Source organism: Oncorhynchus kisutch, linkage group LG3 (genome assembly GCF_002021735.2).
Source record: "Oncorhynchus kisutch isolate 150728-3 linkage group LG3, Okis_V2, whole genome shotgun sequence".
NCBI lineage: Eukaryota > Metazoa > Chordata > Actinopteri > Salmoniformes > Salmonidae > Oncorhynchus > Oncorhynchus kisutch.
In genome coordinates this window covers 5,342,107-5,364,760 of record NC_034176.2, presented here as the reverse complement: position 1 = coordinate 5,364,760, position 22,654 = coordinate 5,342,107, and the positions used below count along the sequence as shown (strand labels likewise).

Below are 22,654 nucleotides of genomic sequence, written 5' to 3'. Positions count from 1 at the left end.
CAAAACACGCGAGGGAAGGAGACGGGACTCATAGGCCTGATGAGAAAGAGAGAGGATGTTCTGTGTGCACTGACGGTGCCCCAAAACACGCGAGGGAAGGAGACGGGACTCATAGGCCTGATGAGAAAGAGAGAGGATGTTCTGTGTGCACTGACGGTGCCCCAAAACACGCGAGGGAAGGAGACGGGACTCATAGGCCTGATGAGAAAGAGAGAGGATGTTCTGTGTGCACTGACGGTGCCCCAAAACACGCGAGGGAAGGAGACGGGACTCATAGGCCTGATGAGAAAGAGAGAGGATGTTCTGTGTGCACTGACGGTGCCCCAAAACACACGAGGGAAGGAGAAGGGACTCATAGGCCTGATGAGAAAGAGAGAGGATGTTCTCCAATGTGTTACATTTCATTGCATCATTCGTCAGGAAACACTTGTGACTAAACTCAAAAGACCGACATAAAAGAATGTGATGCAGTAAATCGTGCTAAACATTATTGCGAGGGCACTAAATCACCGGTAATTCCACAAGTTTCTTGAGGAATACCAGACAGAATAAGGCGACTTGATATTTCACAAATGAGGCGAGATTTCTCGCTCCTCCCTCAAATCCGTGAATTTGTTGCAAGCCAGGGGAGAGAGTAGAGCCAGAGGATCCACAGCCAGGGGAAAGAGTAGAGCCAGAGGATCCACAGCCAGGGGAGAGAGTAGAGCCAGAGGATCCACAGCCAGGGGAGAGAGTAGAGCCGGAGGATCCACAGCCAGGGGAGAGAGTAGAGCCAGAGGATCCACAGCCAGGGGAGAGAGTAGAGCCAGAGGATCCACAGCCAGGGGAGAGAGTAGAGCCAGAGGATCCACAGCCAGGGAAGAGAGTAGAGCCAGAGGATCCACAGCCAGGGGAGAGAGTAGAGCCAGAGCTGGAGGATCCACAGCCAGGGGAGAGAGTAGAGCCAGAGGATCCACAGCCAGGGGAGAGAGTAGAGCCAGAGCTGGAGGATCCACAGTGGATCTTAAAGCTGATTTTTTTTTATAACTGACATCACCTGCCACCTGAACACGGTGAATGTCCAGCTCCAAGGGAAAGATAAAACTCCAGACAAAAATGCTAGGTGTGGTCACAGCATTTCAAAATAAAAAAGTCACCACACTGTGCATACCTGACAGGTTGTTCATTTCCTCAAAAACTCAGAGCAGCACCACATCCAACCCAGATGTACTAAAAGGATATTATGGAGTGCGAGTTTACGCAACTTCATTGAGAAACCCCCTTTTCATGTGCCAGTGTCATCACAGCCCTCTGTCCCGACCGTGCTGGAAATAGAGTGATGAGATAGCAGAGCTACAGGCAAACTGCAAGGTGAACTAAGATCAGGTGTTATTACCCATTTCTGCCTCGTGTCAGACAGTATCCACTTCTGAAACAGTGTGTACAAAAAAAGTGAAATATGTCAGCAACATTTTTCAACAATTGAACATTGTGAAACAAAAACGGACTGACCAATGAAGACCTGTATTGCCTCACAAGGATAGCAACAGACTGACCAATGAAGACCTGTAATTGCCTCACAAGACAGACTAGAAGTCGAGAATGAATTCAGTCAAGTAGCAGAAGGGACATTCTTCCAACTACTGAGTTAACCTTTAATATGGGTCGTATACATGTGATGTAGCCTGTGTGTGTGTGTGATATAGATATATATATATATATACACACATACATACACACACACACACACACACACACGGCTCAAAAAAATAAAGGGAACACAAAAATAACACACAAATTAAATAAATTATCACATCCTAGATCTGAATGAATGAAATATTCTTATTAAATATTTTTTCTTTACATAGTTGAATGTGCTGACAACAAAATCACACAAAAATGATCAATGGAAATCAAATATATCAACCCATGGAAGTCTGGATTTGGAGTCACACTCAAAATGAAAGTGGAAAACCACACTACAGGCTGATCCAACTTTGATGTAATGTCCTTAAAACAAGTCAAAATGAGGCTCAGTAGTGTGTGTGGCCTCCATGTGCCTGTATGACCTCCATACAACGCCTGGGCATGCTCCTGATGAGGTGGCGGATGGTCTCCTGAGGGATCTCCTCCAAGACCTGGACTAAAGCATCCGCCAACTCCTGGACAGTCTGTGGTGCAACGTGGCATTGGTGGATGGAGCGAGACATGAATTCCCAGATGTGCTCAATTGGATTCAGGTCTGGGGAACGGGCGGGCCAGTCCATAGCATCAATGCCTTCCTCTTGCAGGAACTGCTGACACACTCCAGCCACATGAGGTCTAGCATTGTCTTGCATTAGGAGGAACCCAGGGCCAACCGCACCAGCATATGGTCTCACAAAGGGTCTGAGGATCTCATCTCGGTACCTAATGGCAGTCAGGCTACCTCTGGCGAGCACATGGAGGGCTGTGCGGCCCCCCAAAGAAATGCCACCCCACACCATGACTGACCCACCGCCAAACCGGTCATGCTGGAGGATGTTGCAGGCAGCAGAACGTTCTCCACGGTGTCTCCAGACTCTGTCACGTCTGTCACATGCTCAGTGTGAACCTGCTTTCATCTGTGAAGAGCACAGGGCGCCAGTGGCGAATTTGCTTGGTGTTCTCTGGCAAATGCCAAACGTCCTGCATGGTGTTGGGCTGTAAGCACAACCCCCACCTGTGGACGTCGGGCCCTCATACCACCCTCATGGAGTCTGTTTCTGACCGTTTGAGCAGACACATGCACATTTGTGGCCTGCTGGAGGTCATTTTGCAGGGCTCTGGCAGTGCTCCTCCTGCTCCTCCTTGCACAAAGGTGGCGGTAGCGGTCCTGCTGCTGGGTTGTTGCCCTCCTACGGCCTCCTCCACGTCTCCTGATGTACTGGCCTGTCTCCTGGTAGCGCCTCCATGCTCTGGACACTACGCTGACAGACACAGCAAACCTTTTTGCCACAGCTCGCATTGATGTGCCATCCTGGATGAGCTGCACTACCTGAGCCACTTGTGTGGGTTGTAGACTCGGTCTCTTGCTACCATTAGAGTGAAAGCACCGCCAGCATTCAAAAGTGACCAAAACATCAGCCAGGAAGCATAGGAACTGAGAAGTGGTCTGTGGTCCCCACCTGCAGAACTACTCCTTTATTGGGGGTATCTTGCTAAATGCCTATAATTTCCAACCTGTTGTCTATGCCATTTGCACAACAGCATGTGAAATGTATTGTCAATCAGTGTTGCTTCCTAAGTGGACAGTTTGATTTCACAGAAGTGTGATTGACATGGAGTTACATTGTGTTGTTTAAGTGTTCCCTTTATTTTTTTGAGCAGTGTATATATATATATATATTTTTTTTTTGCAATTGTATGCGTTCTATTGCTCTGAATTTACTCTCGGTTGATAATATTGGAAGAAAAGTAACCAATGAAAAGATCTGAGGCCCTCTGAAAGACTGTCTCAAACCAAAGTGACCCCTTACAACCAAAAATGATTGAGTAACACTGCTATATAGCCTAGTGCTTCTGGTCTAAAGTAGTGCACTATATAGGGAATAGGTCTCTGGTCTAAAGTAGTGCACTATATAGGGAATAGGGCTCTGGTCTAAACTAGTGCACTATATAGGGAATAGGGCTCTGGTCTAAAGTAGTGCACTATATAGGGAATAGGGCTCTGGTCTAAAGTAGTGCACTATATAGGGAATAGGGCTCTGGTCTAAAGTAGTCCACTATATAGGGAATAGGGCTCTGGTCTAAAGTAGTGCACTATATAGGGATTAGGGTGCCATTTGGGATGACCCCTATCTGTTCACATTCAAGGTCATTGGAACAATGTGGCCATAAAAAAAAATATGAAAAAAATTAGATTCATGATGTCTGTTCGTGTGCATGACTTCCCTCTTCCACAAACATTCAAATCAACTACGGCCAAACGGAGCGTAACACGTATTACCCTGAAGCTGGTGCAGGAGGCCATTGCTACGGGCCGTTGCTACGGGCCGTAGGTGCACACGGCACATTCACCCTGCTGTATTCAACGAGTCAAATATAAACCTCAGCCTATTAGTTCATGTGCATTGAGTGAAACGGAACCCGTTACCACGGAACCCCGGAACCCCCCCTTCTTTAATAACATGTGTCGAGATATATTGAATGTTGCACGAGTAGCCTACTCATATATTTTTGCATGTCAATCAAGGTAAATCAGGGATTTTTCTGCCATTGTAATTCTCAGGAAGGGCGCCTAAACCCTGTCAGTGAACACAAACTTTGCAAAAAATAATTTAGATTTAAGGGAGTAGCTGAAGGATAACTAAATACATCTTGTTCTAATTTTCAGTTGATAACTTGTGTTACAGGGAGTCACGTGACTTGCACCCGAGTCACGTGACTTGCACCCGAGTCACGTGACTTGCACCCGAGTCACGTGACTTGCACCCGAGTCACGTGACTTGCACCCGAGTCACGTGACTTGCACCCGAGTCACGTGACTTGCACCCGAGTCACGTGACTTGCACCCGAGTCACGTGACTTGCACCCGAGTCACGTGACTTGCACCCGAGTCACGTGACTTGCACCCGAGTCACGTGACTTGCACCCGAGTCACGTGACTTGCACCCGAGTCACGTGACTTGCACCCGAGTCACGTGACTTGCACCCGAGTCACGTGACTTGCACCCGAGTCACGTGACTTGCACCCGAGTCACGTGACTTGCACCCGAGTCACGTGACTTGCACCCGAGTCACGTGACTTGCACCCGAGTCACGTGACTTGCACCCGAGTCACGTGACTTGCACCCGAGTCACGTGACTTGCACCCGAGTCACGTGACTTTAAGGATACATATAAGGCAATTCTAGATCTTTTAGGAAATATTTTTGGTTAATCTAACCCCAATTCAATAGAATTGCAACCCACAGTGCATTCTTCCATCACATGTGCAGCTGATTCTCAAGATCTTGCACACTAATGAGATGCTATTGAGCCCACACTACTACACTGTCTGAGCCAAGGACTACATGCTTTCTGGTAAGTTATGATTACAATACTGGGTGGGTGAATATACTTTATACGACATACATCATTTTTGTTAACTAGTAAATAATAGCCTACACGAAAAGGGTGTTTAAATCAATTCTAACTTGTTAACCATTTCTGCTAGTTAGTTGTTGCTACCAGGTTTTTTTTTAGCTTGCTTGAGCCTGGCTAATGAACATTAATTCACCTGTTTCCATACAGGTTTCATTGTAAAACATTTATCTTACAAAAGGAGTTGTTTAATCTAACTGCGTAACTATTTATCTGTACATGGAATTGTATTTGGGGTTCCCCCCCCCCCACACTCATTTTTGTTCTAATCTTTACAGGAAAATGCCATGGGCACAATCTGATGTGTGGAGACATTTCACTGCAGCTAATGTAGAAGGAAAAAGCGGTGTACATTTGCCAAATCACATGTAAAGAATCCAACAACAACAAAAAATTGCAGAATCATCTGGCCAAGTGCATAAAGTTCCCTCTCACAAGCGCTCACAACAAGCAACCTGACAAAAGTCCCTCTAGTCGAGGTGAAAGTGATGAATCAGACACCTTATCGATAGCAACAGCTCATGGTCCTCCTGGAATCAGAAGTTTTTCTGACTCAATGGAGGAACGTAGTCAGAGAAATGCTGATGAATGTCTTGCTCGAGCTGTGTACGCAACTGGTTCACCTCTGATGATCACAGGCAATGTGTATTGGAAGAGATTTCTGAATGTTCTTCGCCCAGCATACACCCCTCCAACCAGACATGCTTTATCTACTCATTTGCTGGATGCAGAGTTCAAGTGAAGGTCAATCAAATCATAGAGAAAGCAGACTGTATTGCAATCATCTCTGATGGGTGGTCGAATGTTCGTGGGCAAGGAATAATTAACTACATCATCTCCACCCCTCAACCAGTATTTTACAAGAGCACAGACACAAGGGACAACAGACACACCGGGTCTCTACATTACAGATGAGCTGAAGGCTGTCATCAATGACCTTGGACCACAGAAGGTATTTGCAATGGTGACAGACAATGTTGTGAACATGAAAGCTGCTTGGTCTAAAGTGGAGGAGTCCTACCCTCACATCACACCCATTGGCTGTGCTGCTCATGCGTTGAATCTGCTCCTCAAGGACATCATGGCACTGAAAACAATGGATACACTATACAAGAGAGCCAAGGAAATGGTTAGGTATGTGAAGGGTCATCAAGTTATAGCAGCAATCTACCTCACCAAGCAAAGTGAGAAGACTAAGAGCACCACATTGAAGCTGCCCAGCAACACCCATTGGGGTGTTGTTGTCATCATGTTTGACAGTCTCCTGGAGGGGAAGGAGTCTCTCCAAGAAATGGCCATATCAGGCCTCAGAGTCTGATGTTCAAGAGGTGGACATTGAGGAGGTCCAAGGAGAAGACATGGAAGCGTGAGAGGAAGAAAACCTTTTTTTGGTAGATGCAATGGATCATTGGGGATCATTCAATATTCCCTTTTGTTGTTCAGTGAAATCATCCCATGTGCAGAGTCATCTCATTTAAGTTCAATTCTTTCTTTTTTTTTTTGAAGGATTTAAATCTAGTTTTGATAAGGTAAACGTTTGTTTGTCTCCATATGATATGGTAAATATATCCTATGCAAAAAAAAGAAAATCTACATTTAAATGCTATTAATATTCATTTACATATATTTCCGTTAACTCCAACAGAAATGCTCCACTTCTGAATATTCCCCAAAATGTGCAACCCTAGTTACAGCCTTTGGTTTTCCCATTTAAATGTCAAGGTTTGACATTAGGCACACCGATTAGTGTCACCTCGTTAGTCTGTATGTGTTATTTAGAGAGCGACTGGCCCCGGTGTTATTTAAGAGCGACTGGCCCAGGTGTTATTTAGAGAGCGACTGGCCCCGGTGTTATTTAAGAGCGACTGGCCCCGGTGTTATTTAAGAGCGACTGGCCCAGGTGTTATTTAAGAGCGACTGGCCCCGGTGTTATTTAGAGAGCGACTGGCCCCGGTGTTATTTAAGAGCGCCTGGCCCCGGTGTTATTTAAGAGCGACTGGCCCCGGTGTTATTTAAGAGCGACTGGCCCCGGTGTTATTTAGAGAGCGACTGGCCCCGGTGTTATTTAAGAGCGACTGGCCCCGGTGTTATTTAAGAGCGACTGGCCCCGGTGTTATTTAAGAGCGACTGGCCCCGGTGTTATTTAAGAGCGACTGGCCCCGGTGTTATTTAAGAGCGACTGGCCCCGGTGTTATTTAAGAGCGACTGGCCCCGGTGTTATTTAAGAGCGACTGGCCCCGGTGTTATTTAAGAGCGACTGGCCCCGGTGTTATTTAAGAGCGACTGGCCCCGGTGTTATTTAAGAGCGACTGGCCCCGGTGTTATTTAAGAGCGACTGGCCCCGGTGTTATTTAAGAGCGACTGGCCCCGGTGTTATTTAAGAGCGACTGGCCCCGGTGTTATTTAAGAGCGACTGGCCCCGGTGTTATTTAAGAGCGACTGGCCCAGGTGTTATTTAAGAGCGACTGGCCCCGGTGTTATTTAAGAGCGACTGGCCCAGGTGTTATTTAAGAGCGACTGGCCCAGGTGTTATTTAAGAGCGACTGGCCCAGGTGTTATTTAAGAGCGACTGGCCCAGGTGTTATTTAAGAGCGACTGGCCCAGGGCTCCAGTTGTCTTGAGAGATTTATTTTTTATTTTACCTTTATTTAACTAGGCAAGTCCGTTAAGAACAAATTCTTATTTTCAATGACGGCCTAGGAACAGTGGGTTAACTGCCTGTTCAGGGGCAGAACGACAGATTTGTACCTTGTCAGCTCGGGGGTTTGAACTTGTAACCTTTCGGTTACTAGTCAATGTGGAGATCTAACGACTCAGGTTATTAAAACATTAATTCTGTGTAGTTTGTTACTACTGCCATTCTAACCAGCTTCAATTAATCCACAACAGCTCCCTTTTTTTATCTTCCAAAGCACCCAAGTCACCATCCCACCACTTGGCTCAATGCCAACCCTAACACCCGACTGGATGGATAATGAGATGATTCAAAAATGGCACCCTATAGGGGCCAATAGGGCTCTGGTCAAAAGTAAGGCACTATGTAGGGAATAGAGTGGCATTTGGGACACAAACAATGAGTTGAGTTAGAAGCTAAATAAATTTGGAACAAAGAAGCGATGAGAGACAGAGATGCATCGTACCAGCAGCATTCTTTATAGGGTGCTAGAGTAGGACAAGGAGACACAATCCACCCATTCATTATCGTTTACAGAGTGCTAATGTCTTCTGAAAGTATTCACACCTCAACACCCCCCCCCCCCCCCCCCCAAAAAAAAAAAACATGTGTTACAAGCCTGAAGACAATATCACACAAGGTCAAGTGCAATTATTTGTTTAGAAATGTTTACAAAATGTAAAAAGCTGAAATGTCTCGACTCAAGTATTCAACCTCTTTGTTATGGCAAGTCGAAATAGGTTCAGGAGTAAAAATGTGCTTCACGTGTCACATAATAAGTTGCATGGATTGTGTGCCAAAAGTGTTTAACATGATTTTTTTAAATGACTACATCTCTGCAAAGGTCCCTCAGTCGAGCAGTGAATTTCAAAACATAAGATTCAAAACAAAAGACCAGGGAGGTCTCCCCCCAATGCCTCGACAAAAGACCAGGGAGGTTTCTCCAATGCCTCGACAAAAGACCAGGGCGGTTTTCCCCAATGCCTCGACAAAAGACCAGGGCGGTCTCCCCCCAATGCCTCGACAAAAGACCAGGGCGGTCTCCCCCCAATGCCTCGACAAAAGACCAGGGCGGTCTCCCCCCAATGCCTCGACAAAAGACCAGGGCGGTCTCCCCCCAATGCCTCGACAAAAGACCAGGGCGGTCTCCCCCCAATGCCTCGACAAAAGACCAGGGCGGTCTCCCCCCAATGCCTCGACAAAAGACCAGGGCGGTCTCCCCCCAATGCCTCGACAAAAGACCAGGGCGGTCTCCACCCAATGCCTCGACAAAAGACCAGGGCGGTTTTCCCCAATGCCTCGACAAAAGACCAGGGCGGTTTTCCCCAATGCCTCGACAAAAGACCAGGGCGGTTTTCCCCAATGCCTCGACAAAAGACCAGGGCGGTTTTCCCCAATGCCTCGACAAAAGACCAGGGCGGTTTTCCCCAATGCCTCGACAAAGAAGGGCACTGATTGGTAGATGAAATAAAAATAAAGCAGACACTGAATAAGGTGAAGTTATTAGGTGACAACTGGGGATGGTTCAACATTGTAGTTACTCCACAATACTAACCTAAATTACAGAGTGAAAAGGGAACCTGTACAGAAAATATTTTTCTAAAAAAGATGCATCCTATTCACAATAAAAAAGGCACTAAAGTAATATTGCTAAACAAAGTAGCGAGACATTAACCTTTTGTCTGGAACAAATCCAGCATCACTGAGTACCACTCTTCATATTTTCAATCTTAGTGGTGGTGGCTGCATCATGTTATGGGTATGCTTGTCGTCGGCAAGGACTAGGGAGTTTAGGATAGAAGAAAAAGGGAGAGCTAAGCGCAGGCAAAATCGTAGAGAAACTTGGTACAGTCTGCTTTCCAGCAGATACTAGGACACAAATCTACCTTTCAGCAGGACAATAACCTAAAACGCAAGGCAAAATTTACACTGTTGCTTACCAAGACCACATTGAATATTCCTGAGTGGCCTGGTTCAGTAGACTTAAATCAGCTTAAAAATCTAAATGGCAAGATTTGAGAATGGCTGTCTAGCAAATGTTCAACAACCAACTTGACACGGCTTGAAGAATTTAAAAACAGAATGTGCAAATATTGTACAATCCAGGTGTGTAACGCTTTGACACTTACAAAAAAAAAGACTCACAGCTTTAAATAACTGCCAAAAGGTGATTCTAATATCTGTTAACTCACGGGGTTGAATAATTAATAATACTGAATTATACTTTTTTTTAAATCATGTTTTACTTTCCATTACTTTGTGTAGATTGAATTGTAATTTTTTTTGTCAACAATATCATTTTAATCCCACTTTGTAACAAAATGTGGAAAAAGTCAAGTGTGTGAATCCTTCCTGAAGACACTGTACATACTAGTGCCCTACATTCGAACAGAGCGCTACGGGCCCCGGTCAACGGTAGTACACTAAATAGGGGGTATGGTGCATTTGGGACGCTCCACAGACACACTAAACACAGCAGGTGAGGTGGAACTAACATAGGTGATAGTGACAACCAGAAATGGCTGGGTCTTGTTGTTGACTGGTGGGGGTGGGGGGGGGGGGCAGGAGACATTTCCTAGAACTTTCTCTTGAATGTAACCGTTGGCTGTTTGACAAGCACACGGCAGGAGTTTCCATTAGCCTGCCGAAAAAAAATAAGCTGATAAAAATGTGCCACCCCCAACAACAACAAAAACTGTCACAAAATAATGTTTTAGCTTAGTTGTTACTGGAAATAGCAGTCGATTGAAATACATTTTAAATTACATTTGAAGTCATGCTTATCGGTCTATAGCTTTGTTAATGTTGTGTTTTAAAATGTTACATTTGCATAATTTTGTAGAATGAAGATACAGATTGGACAGAAAATCTGTCAAATAGTACTAGAGCTGCAGCTCCTCAATATAACGGGCAACAAATATAAGAGTTTCAGGCTATTTCCTCGAACGGTGTCAAGATGACAAGAGTAGGAAGTACAAAAGTCAAGAAAAAGTTTCCGCCGAGCGATCAGTTGAGGAAGAGAGATAGTAGGTCCATGGTGACTAGCTCACAGATGACTTCCTGTCGCTAAAATCTGCTTATCAACGCTGAGGTCACTGTCTCAGAACAGAGGCACTGGTGAGACGTAGACGAGTTCCTGTTCATCGCTAGATACCACTCTGCTGTGTGTTGCGCGCTCCTTCAGTAGATCACACAACCACTGGCATACAATGACTAGTGTTAAAAACAGCATGTTTTCCGGCACATGTTAAATGTCAAGGCAAATCAACAAAGAGACCCTATATTGGCAAATGGCAAAAGGATAGAGAAAACGTTTAAGGTTAGGTAACTCGCACTACATCCACCTATAGACTAGAAAATATTCTGTTTGAGGCTCCGAGGGGAAACTCATGCTTTTCATGGAACAGCTGCTGCTGACTAATGGCAGGAGGAAACAGAGTAGTGGGGGTTTGGAGAGGGAGGGAGGACAAAGAGGGGGTCTGAGAATTATTCATTGAGTTAGTTCTGGACACAGAGAGCCAAGTCACACAAGCAACGACCCGCTAACAGACGCCGCCAGGCTGCTAGAGGGACGGCAGGGTTAGAGGCACAGAGAGCCAAGTCACACCAGCAACGACCCGCTAACAGACGCCACCAGGCCATATGGGGACAACCAGGGAGAGAACAGAGGGGCCGTATGGGGACAACTAGGAGAGAGGGGCCGTATGGGGACAACCAGGAGAGAGGGGCCGTATGGGGACAACCAGGAGAGAGGGGCCGTATGGGGACAACCAGGGAGAGGGCAGCCGGATAGGACCACCAATTGCCAACAACTAGATTAAATCATTATTCAAATGACAAAATGTCACTAAGACTTAATGATATTTTAGTTTAAAATGACCAAACTAAATAAAATTTAAAAACACTGGTGTGTTAGTGATACGTGAGGATTATCTAACTAGTATTTCGCAATGAAAAAAAAATGTGCACGAAAACGAGTCGCCTCTCGTTAAACGACAACCAAGACTTTATTCAAGAGTCCCCTAATGTTGACCAATTACCGACAGAGGGGTGTAGACATCAGCTTGCCTCGATTTTTTTTTAAATTAAACTCACCGAAGCAGACAAATGAACACACACACACCTCACTGTAGACAGGCAGCTGTTTGTTTTTAAAGTGATAAGTGGTAGAACAGGTTAGGTGGTTCGTCAGTGACTTGTTGCTAGGTGAGAGCAGAACACCCTGTAAGGCTCAGGAAGCAGTCTCATAGGCTAGATGTGCTTCTACACCTGCATTGCTTGCTGTTTGGGGTTTTAGGCTGGGTTTCTGTACAGCACTTTGAGATATCAGCTGATCTACGAAGGGCTGTATAAATAAATGTGATTTGATTTGATTAGATGTTGACTCAACCACATTTGGCCTAGTTAGTATTAGTGAGCTGTTGACTGGTCAATTGTTTTTTTTGTTTTTTTTTGCAGGTCTTGTGTCCCTTTCCATGTTTACAGTCAACTAAAGACTAAGACAAGAGGGGTGGGGGCTTTGAATGTAGGCCCATGTAAAAAAAAAAAATGCAATATTGTGGAAGGTTCTAGATAGATATACATCATGTAGAAATGCATGATGTAGAACAAACTTGCCTCCCTGATATGTACTGTACTTAAAACGAGCAGCTGTCAATACTGCCAGTAACTGCTAATTGTGTCAAATTAGTCATATTTGCTACATTAAATACATGCTTAATCATGTGGACAAGTATCCTGCCTCATATTGTGTTCTGGAGAAAAATGGGGGGGTCATGTTAGCAGTAACCTTAGCATAAAGTTATCGTGAAACCAAAGGTAAATAAAAAGCTATTTCTCAGTTCCATGCTATGAGCAGCTACTGCCTTCTTGCTTGGTAGGGCAGAAGAGTTAAATACCTTGGGGTGAAAACCTCTTTCTGGAAGGAAAACAGCCAGTGAATGGATGTATATGTACTGGGTACTGGGCATGTCACAGACACCGATGTTGTGCTCGCGAACACCTTCTTTGAGGAAAACACAGTGCCGTCGATTCGGGCCACCGCCGCTAACATGAACTGTGGGCTCTCGTTCTCCGTGGCTGACGTTATAGGAAGACAGAGCACAGCAGACGTCAGACCAGTATTTAGACATATTGCATCTAACTGTTCTTATATTTAATATAATTATATATTGAAGATAAGTGCCACCGACACGGCCCACTATGAGGATAACACAGTGCCACCGACACGGCCCACTGAGGATAACACAGTGCCTTCGACACGGCCCACTGAGGATAACACAGTGCCACCGACACGGCCCACTATGAGGATAACACAGTGCCTTCGACGCGGCCCACTGGGGATAACACAGTGCCACCGACACGGCCCAACCGAAGGTCTGGGCTCTCGTTTTCCGTGGCCGACACGAGTAAGAGATTTAAGCGCGTTAACCCTGTTCAGAGCATACACAGACCAGCTGGCCGGAGTGTTTACTGACATATTCAATCTCTCCCTATCCCAGTCTCCCTATCCCAGTCTCCTCCTGCCCCCGCGCCACCCTATCCCAGTCTCCCTACCCCAGTCTCCCTATCCCAGTCTCCTCCTGCCATCGCGCCGCCCTATCCCAGTCTCCTCCTGCCATCGCGCCGCCCTACCCCAGTCTCCTCCTGCCATCGCGCCTCCCTACCCCAGTCTCCTCCTGCCATCGCGCCTCCCTACCCCAGTCTCCTCCTGCCATCGCGCCTCCCTACCCGTCTCCTCCTGCCATCGTGCCGCCCTACCCCAGTCTCCTCCTGCCATCGTGCCGCCCTACCCCAGTTTCCCCAGCACTAGTCACCAGCAAAGCACCCCCACACCTCCTCCTCCATGCTTCACGGTGGGAAACACACACCTCCTCCTCCATGCTTCACGGTGGGAAACACACATGTGGAGATCATCCGTTCACCTTCTCTGCGTCTCAAAGACACAGAGGTTGGAACCAAAAATAGCCAAATTATGACTCCACACCAAGAGAACAGATTTCCACCGGTCTAGTGTCCACTGCTTGAGTTTTTTGGCCCAATAGTCACTTCTTATTGGTGTCCTTTCGTAGTGGTTTCTTTGCAGCAATTCGACCATGAAGGCCTGATTCACAGTATCGTCTGAACAGTCGATGTTGAGATGTGTGTTACTTGAAGCCTCTTTGGCATCGATTACAGCCTCAAATCTTCTTGGGTATGACGCTACAAGCTTGGCACACCTGTATTTGGGGAGTTTCTCCCATTCTACTCTGCAGATCCTCTCAAGCTCTGTCAGGTTGGATGGGGAGCGTTGCTGCACAGCTATTTTCAGGTCTCTCCAGAGATGTTCGATAACGTTCAAGTCCAGGCCCTGGCTGGGCCATTCAAGGACATTCAGAGACCTGCATTGTCTTGACTGGCTCGCCCCAGCTTGAGGTACTGAGCAAGTTTTCATTAAGGAGCTCTGTACTTAGCTCCGTTCATCTTTTCCTCGATCCTGACTAGTCTCCCAGTCCCGACTAGTCTCCCAGGCCCAGCAGCTGAAAAACAGCTCCACAGCATGATGCTCATGTGTTGCTGCCATGCTGTTGTCGTAGATCTCTCTTTATGTAGGGTTGTGATGCTGCCATGCTGTTGTCGTAGGTCTCTCTTTATGTAGGGTTGTGTTGCTGCCATGCTGTTGTCTTAGGTCTCTCTTTATGTAGGGTTGTGTTGCTGCCATGCTGTTGTCGTAGGTCTCTCTTTATGTAGGGTTGTGTTGCTGCCATGCTGTTGTCGTAGGTCTCTCTTTATGTAGGGTTGTGTTGCTGCCATGCTGTTGTCGTAGGTCTCTCTTTATGTAGGGTTGTGTTGCTGCCATGCTGTTGTCGTAGGTCTCTCTTTATGTAGGGTTGTGTTGCTGCCATGCTGTTGTCGTAGGTCTCTCTGTGTAGGGTTGTGATGCTGCCATGCTGTTGTCGTAGGTCTCTCTTTATGTAGGGTTGTGATGCTGCCATGCTGTTGTCGTAGGTCTCTCTTTATGTAGGGTTGTGATGCTGCCATGCTGTTGTCGTAGGTCTCTCTTTATGTAGGGTTGTGATGCTGCCATGCTGTTGTCGTAGGTCTCTCTTTATGTAGGGTTGTGATGCTGCCATGCTGTTGTCGTAGGTCTCTCTTTATGTAGGGTTGTGTTGCTGCCATGCTGTTGTCGTAGGTCTCTCTTTATGTAGGGTTGTGTTGCTGCCATGCTGTTGTCGTAGGTCTCTCTTTATGTAGGGTTGTGTTGCTGCCATGCTGTTGTCGTAGGTCTCTCTTTATGTAGGGTTGTGTTGCTGCCATGCTGTTGTCGTAGGTCTCTCTTTATGTAGGGTTGTGTTGCTGCCATGCTGTTGTCGTAGGTCTCTCTTTGTGTAGGGTTGTGATGCTGCCATGCTGTTGTCGTAGGTCTCTCTTTATGTAGGGTTGTGATGCTGCCATGCTGTTGTCGTAGGTCTCTCTTTATGTAGGGTTGTGATGCTGCCATGCTGTTGTCGTAGGTCTCTCTTTATGTAGGGTTGTGATGCTGCCATGCTGTTGTCGTAGGTCTCTCTTTATGTAGGGTTGTGATGCTGCCATGCTGTTGTCGTAGGTCTCTCTTTATGTAGGGTTGTGTTGCTGCCATGCTGTTGTCGTAGGTCTCTCTTTATGTAGGGTTGTGATGCTGCCATGCTGTTGTCGTAGGTCTCTCTTTATGTAGGGTTGTGATGCTGCCATGCTGTTGTCGTAGGTCTCTCTTTATGTAGGGTTGTGTTGCTGCCATGCTGTTGTCGTAGGTCTCTCTTTATGTAGGGTTGTGTTGCTGCCATGCTGTTGTCGTAGGTCTCTCTTTATGTAGGGTTGTGATGCTGCCATGCTGTTGTCGTAGGTCTCTCTTTGTGTAGGGTTGTGATGCTGCCATGCTGTTGTCGTAGGTCTCTCTTTATGTAGTGTTGTGATGCTGCCATGCTGTTGTCGTAGGTCTCTCTTTATGTAGGGTTGTGTTGCTGCCATGCTGTTGTCGTAGGTCTCTCTTTATGTAGGGTTGTGTTGCTGCCATGCTGTTGTCTTAGGTCTCTCTTTATGTAGGGTTGTGTTGCTGCCATGCTGTTGTCGTAGGTCTCTCTTTATGTAGGGTTGTGTTGCTGCCATGCTGTTGTCGTAGGTCTCTCTTTATGTAGGGTTGTGTTGCTGCCATGCTGTTGTCGTAGGTCTCTCTTTATGTAGGGTTGTGTTGCTGCCATGCTGTTGTCGTAGGTCTCTCTTTATGTAGGGTTGTGTTGCTGCCATGCTGTTGTCGTAGGTCTCTCTTTGTGTAGGGCTGTGATGCTGCCATGCTGTTGTCGTAGGTCTCTCTTTATGTAGGGTTGTGTTGCTGCCATGCTGTTGTCGTAGGTCTCTCTTTATGTAGGGTTGTGTTGCTGCCATGCTGTTGTCGTAGGTCTCTCTTTATGTAGGGTTGTGATGCTGCCATGCTGTTGTCGTAGGTCTCTCTTTATGTAGGGTTGTGTTGCTGTCTTTTGTCCTATATATTTTTTACATTTAAAATGTATTTGTATTTTTCATCCCCTGTCCCTGCAGGTTGCCTTTTGGTCGTCATTGTAAATACGAATTTGTTCAATTGACTTGCCTAGTTAAATACAAATATTAAAAACAGCGGTAACCCATCATTAAATAAATAAACCACAAATGCTGCCACCAGAGGAACTCTAGAGCTCTGTCAGAGTGACCATCAGGTTCTTCGCCACCTCCCTGACCAAGGCCTTTCTCCTCCGATTGCTCAGTTTAGCCTGGTGGTCAGCTCTAGGAAGAGTCTTGGTGGTTCTAAACTTCTCCCATTTAAGAATGATGGAGGCCACTGTGTTCTTGGGGACCTTCAATGCTGCAGAAATGTTTTGGTACCCTTCTCCAGATCTGTGCAATCGACACAATCCTGTCTCGGAGCTCTACGGACCATTCCTTCGACCTCATGGCTTGTTTTTTTGTTCTGACATGCACTGTCAACTGTGAGACCTTATATAGACCGCTGTGTGCCTTTCCAAATCATGTCCAATCAATTACATTTACCACAGGTGGACTCCAATCAAGTTGAAGAAACATCTCAAGGGTGACCAATGGAAACAGGATGCACCTGAGCTCAATGTCAAGTCTCATAGCTTAGAGTCTGAATACTGACGTAAACAAAACGTTTCTTATAATTGTTTGCTAATTAGTTTGCTTTGTCATTATGTGTAGATTGGTAAGGAAAACATTTTTATTTAATCCATTGTAAAATAAGGCTGTAATGTAACAAAATGTGGAAAAAGTCAAGGCATCTGAATGCTTTCCAAATGCACTGTATTTGGGTCAAGGCCATCCTATTCAACCATTCCTCTACATATACTATTCTGTGTGTGTGAGTTTATATATATATACACACACACACACACACACACAGCTCGTCCTAATATTTCTAAATGCCATTCTTTGACTTAAGATCCGTGTATTGTTAGATATTACTGCACTATTGGAGCTAGAAACAAGCATATCGTAAACACCCGCAATAATAACATCTGCTAAATATGTGTATGCCATCAATACGTTTAGATTTAATGTACTTTACGTGCAATAGCCTAACGTTATATAAAAGGAGAGATACACACCTTCTGCTATGAGTTCTTCCACCGTGACTTGATACCGGCCCACGGCGAACACTTTCCCGAAGCAGTTACTAACGACTCCAGAGCCCGACCCGGACCCCCCTCCCGGACCGCCGCTCTCCGACATACGGGAGAACTTCTTCATTCTGTGCTGTCGAGACCGACCTACAAATAAAAGTCCTTTGGTTCAACTTACGGTCGACAGTAGCCAACTTTAATGTAGGATTCCTGTCCCCACCTATCTACTTATGCCAAATGTTCCTATCTTGCGTACTCTCTGAAATGACTTGACTTGCACTTTAATGTCATGACACAGCAAGGCGAGGAAATGTTGCTCCACTCGACCGACTCGTCAGCTGTTCAGTTAGATATCTGGCTAAGAACCTCTGCTTCCGAGTTGACAACTAAACGAGCTCCGCAGTTCAGTATTTTGACGTTAAAGCGACATAATGTGACAGTAGATGCACGGCTGTGAGCTAGATCCAATGTAATATCAGCCAGCTATAGTGTGTGGCTATTCAGGCACTCATACAGGCGTCGCTGCACCAAAACAGTCTGTAGTAGGTAGACGCTTCAACAACGAGCGCTAGAAGACACGTTAAAGCACAAAGGAGCATATAGCAAGATATCGGTGTTGTGAACACGGTAGGCGACTGGCTAGAAGATGTCCTACTGCTCCTTTGTCAAACGATTGTGTTTATCGAAGAAACCCTTGCCTTCAGCCCGCTACTTGTCTGGGGTACTTCCCCGCTAGGGTTTGATGGTTGGCTAACTGTCTTCACTTGCTTCTATCAAGATAAACTAGCTACGATCACATGTAACCACCGTGCAATCGCACCGAATCTCCGCAAGAACCGTTCATTAACTATCGCGTGCAAATTCCGGTGGTTCGATTTATTTTAACATGTCTTCGGCCTCGTGTCTTGTTGATAACAGCCAGGCGCAGACTCGGTAAACTTCGACCTCCTTCTTGACTCTCAGAAGCACAAATAAGTGGGTGGATTGGTTTGTTATGGTCCAATCAGACAGTTGACAACCTAACCCTGCTCTGTCCGTCCCCTCCTATTGTTATGATTGGTTTGTTATGGTCCAATCAGACAGTTGACAACCTAACCCTGCTCTGTCCGTCCCCTCCTATTGTTATGATTGGTTTGTTATGGTCCAATCAGACAGTTGACAACTGAACCCTGCTCTGTCCATCCCCTCCTATTGTTATGATTGGTTTGTTATGGTCCAATCAGACAGTTGACAACCTAACCCTGCTCTGTCCGTCCCCTCCTATTGTTATGATTGGTTTGTTGTGGTCCAATCAGACAGTTGACAACCTAACCCTGCTCTGTCCATCCCCTCCTATTGTTATGATTGGTTTGTTGTGGTCCAATCAGACAGTTGACAACCTAACCCTGCTCTGTCCGTCCCCTCCTATTGTTATGATTGGTTTGTTATGGTCCAATCAGACAGTTGACAACCTAACCCTGCTCTGTCCGTCCCCTCCTATTGTTATGATTGGTTTGTTATGGTCCAATCAGACAGTTGACAACCTAACCCTGCTCTGTCCGTCCCCTCCTATTGTTATGATTGGTTTGTTGTGGTCCAATCAGACAGTTGACAACCTAACCCTGCTCTGTCCGTCCCCTCCTATTGTTATGATTGGTTTGTTATGGTCCAATCAGACAGTTGACAACCTAACCCTGCTCTGTCCATCCCCTCCTATTGTTATGATTGGTTTGTTATGGTCCAATCAGACAGTTGACAACCTAACCCTGCTCTGTCCGTCCCCTCCTATTGTTATGATTGGTTTGTTATGGTCCAATCAGACAGTTGACAACCTAACCCTGCTCTGTCCGTCCCCTCCTATTGTTATGATTGGTTTGTTATGGTCCAATCAGACAGTTGACAACCTAACCCTGCTCTGTCCATCCCCTCCTATTGTTATGATTGGTTTGTTATGGTCCAATCAGACAGTTGACAACCTAACCCTGCTCTGTCCATCCCCTCCTATTGTTCTGATTGGTAGACAGTGCTCTTCTCTGACTGGAGAGCGTCAATGACAGTCTGTACAACGGTTGTCGCTAGTTACCACAGTCAGAAAGTCAGAACGGGCTATATTGCAAAAAATCTTGAAAACTATAATGTGCCTTTTGGTTTAAATGTAAGGTTAGGATAATGTATAAGGTTATCAGTGTGGCCAGTTATCAGTGTGGTTATTAAGGTTAGGGTTAAGTTTAAAATCAGTTTTTCAGACGATACATGGAAGAAATGGGCGGGGTTTAGCCATAATTATGACTTTGTGTTTGTGGTAACTAGTGAGGACCTTTGCACCATCTGACATTTCCTATGTTAGGTTGTGGTGAGAACCACACCAAACAGATTCCACAGAAGTGAGAATGATTTATATGTGATTGTTAATATTTCTAATCAAGTAGATAGAGTGATCCTCATTGAGAAAATGTCAATATTTTCAGTATGTACTGGTAGGCTATTCAGTAGGCTATGCATTTGAAACATACCTTTTTCATCTTATTTTAACATATATATTTTTTTGTCTTAGATTGATTCCTTTAATTTAGGGGCAATTTCATGGACACTGGTTTTCTCAGGCCTGATTTAAAATAGTCTAGATTTTAAAAGTCTAGATTTTAAAAGTCTGATTTCCAGAAGGATGATTAGAGTTAGTCTAGATCTTGAAGGCATAAATAAACCTGGTCAGAAGCAGGTTTAACTTCAGATGAATGGATGTCGGCTATGGAGGAAAATTAATTACCGGGAAATTATTTACCGGTACTATTTCAACGATGATCAAAAAACACCTCCAAGGCCAGACAGGAGACAAACCCACTGAATGATTTTGATGAAATCAATTTCTGTGACCGTTTCCGTATGTACAAAGAAAATGCAGCTGATATTATTTGTTTTCTTGAGACAAGGCTTTCATCTGACTCTCTTCGGGGGGAAAGGGCCCATCCCTCCCAGTACTGTTCTCCTTGAGGTTTTAAGCATCTGGAGCATTCCATTGTCATTCACAGTGGGGCAAAAAAGTAGAAATCTTGCTTGTTTGTAGGTGACCAAATACTTATTTTCCACCATAATTTGCAAATAAATTCATTAAAAATCCTACAATGTGATTTTCTGGATTTTTTTTCTCATTTTGTCTGTCATAGTTGAAGTGTACCTATGATGAAAATTACAGGCCTCTCATCTTTTTAAGTGGGAGAACTTGCACAATTGGTGGCTGACTAAATACTTTTTTGCCCCATTGTATGTGGTGTTCGTGAACCAAATGTATGCAGAATAGTCCACAATGCTACATTTTTTAATATATTTTTAACCTTTATTTAACTAGGCAAGTCAGTTAAGAAAAAAATCTTATTTACAATGATGGCCTACCCTGACGACACTGGGCAGCTGCCCTGTGGGACTCCCAATCACGGCCGGATGTGATGCAGCCTGGTTTCGAACCAGGGACTATAGTGACACCTGCTCGCACTGAGATGCAGATCCTTAGACCGCTGCACCAGTCGGGAGCCCCAACTCCTGCTCGTGGGCGGCAGCGTAGCCTAGTGGTTAGAGCATTGACTAGTAACCAGAAGGTTGCAAGTTCAAACCCCCGAGCTGACAAGGTACAAATCTGTCGTTCTGCCCCTGAACAGGCAGTTAACCCACTGTTCCCAGGCTGTCATTGAAAATAAGAATGTGTTCTTAACTGACTTGCCTGGTTAAATAAAGGTAAAAAAAATAAAAATTACATCAAGGTTCTTGACACTGCTGCCAAGCCAACTACAATGTGGAGACTGGAAACACATTGCACGTTCAAACAGGAAGATACTACATTGTCATAATTGCAACAGCAGTGCTTTATAGTGACCTCAAACAACATGGCTGCCCAGGGATTCACAATGACCTCAAACAACATGGCTGCCCAGGGATTCACAATGACCTCAAACAACATGGCTGCCCAGGGATTCACAATGATCTCAAACAACATGGCTGCCCAGGGATTCACAATGACCTCAAACAACATGGCTGCCCAAGTGGTACCTTCCAGGAGTCGCTGCCTATCAAGGATCTCGGTCAACAAGTCGGTCAACAAGTCCCCCAGCTCATCTGTCTCTGGTCTGACCAGGTTTTGAAACGTTCCCTAAAGAGCAACAGCATTTGTTTTCTTTACGTACATTTATATGTTTCTCCACAGGACCTTAGAAAGACAAGACCAATATAGAAATGTAATTAGTAATTATGGATGATATTGTTTCTGTTATATTTCTGTCACATAAATACATTTAGGCCCCACTGTGTTGTGTGTTACATTTAGGCCCCACTGTGTTGTGTTACATTTAGGCCCCACTGTGTTGTGTGTTACATTTAGGCCCCACTGTGTTGTGTTACATTTAGGCCCCACTGTGTTGTGTGTTACATTTAGGCCCCACTGTGTTGTGTGTTACATTTAGGCCCCACTGTGTTGTGTTACACAAGAACACTAACATTTTAAAGTAACTCTGATTTGTAAAAGTGGGCCAACAATAAATCCAGTAACTCACCTGAAGTTGTTGTAGCTTCCTTTTTGTTTACTTTTTCATTTGAGGTTGAATTCATTCCAGACGGCAGTACAGGAATAATGTTTTCTTGTTGTCTGTTGGTGCATCATACTGTTCGTTCTAGATGGTTTGACACAATTCGCTTCAAGAGTTGTTTTTTTCCCCTTAAAATTTAAGGGAAATTACTTTCCGTTTTTTCCTTTTACCTCAGTCCGTTGTTTAGTTTAGGTGACTTGCTCCAATTCCCCACAATCCTTATGTATTAGTGTCCCATCCCTGGTTTTTGAAGCATCCTCAGGTCAACACCAAATGCACATCATTTATATAATATAATCAGGCTTCCAAAGATTTACTGGCTAGTCCTTATTTACCTTAGTCTGGGACTCCCTAGTCTAGAACAAATAAATCTTGAAGTTAAGCAACATCTCAGAGTTAGACTATTGTTTCTTTTAAATCTGGATGAATTTAAGTAGAATTAGCCTAGCCCTGACTTAAATTATACTCGGTCTGCAAAACCACCCCTATAATGTAATTTTATGTGATTGTGTTGTTTTTATTCAGTACAATTGCACAGACAACAGAACAAACTGGTTTTCAAATTGGCCTAGTTTCCTTATGGCAGACCAAAGTCACATGAGAACGGGAGTACTTGTTCTCAGGAAGTGACCTGGCGTGGCATCTCATTGGGCTACAATAGGTTACTTATGCTCACTGTAGTGTCTTTTTACAACGACTGAATGACACAACATCAG

General features: G+C 45.1%; 1 protein-coding gene across 2 annotated transcripts in view; it reads right to left on the bottom strand.

Annotated features, from left to right (window-relative positions):
• The window catches only part of bmp2k (BMP2 inducible kinase), a 63,637-nt gene extending 45,236 nt beyond the window's left edge, over positions 1 to 18,401 (bottom strand). Inside the window, exon 1 of one of the 2 annotated variants that reach the window (XM_031816727.1) lies at positions 17,371 to 18,401. In XM_031816727.1, the coding sequence (XP_031672587.1) occupies positions 17,371 to 17,512 (142 nt within the window). In that variant the 5' untranslated portion in view covers positions 17,513 to 18,401. The remainder of the gene's footprint in view (positions 1 to 17,370) is intronic. The other variant, XM_031816735.1, reaches the window with a different exon arrangement.
• Positions 18,402 to 22,654: the final 4,253 nt, after the last annotated feature.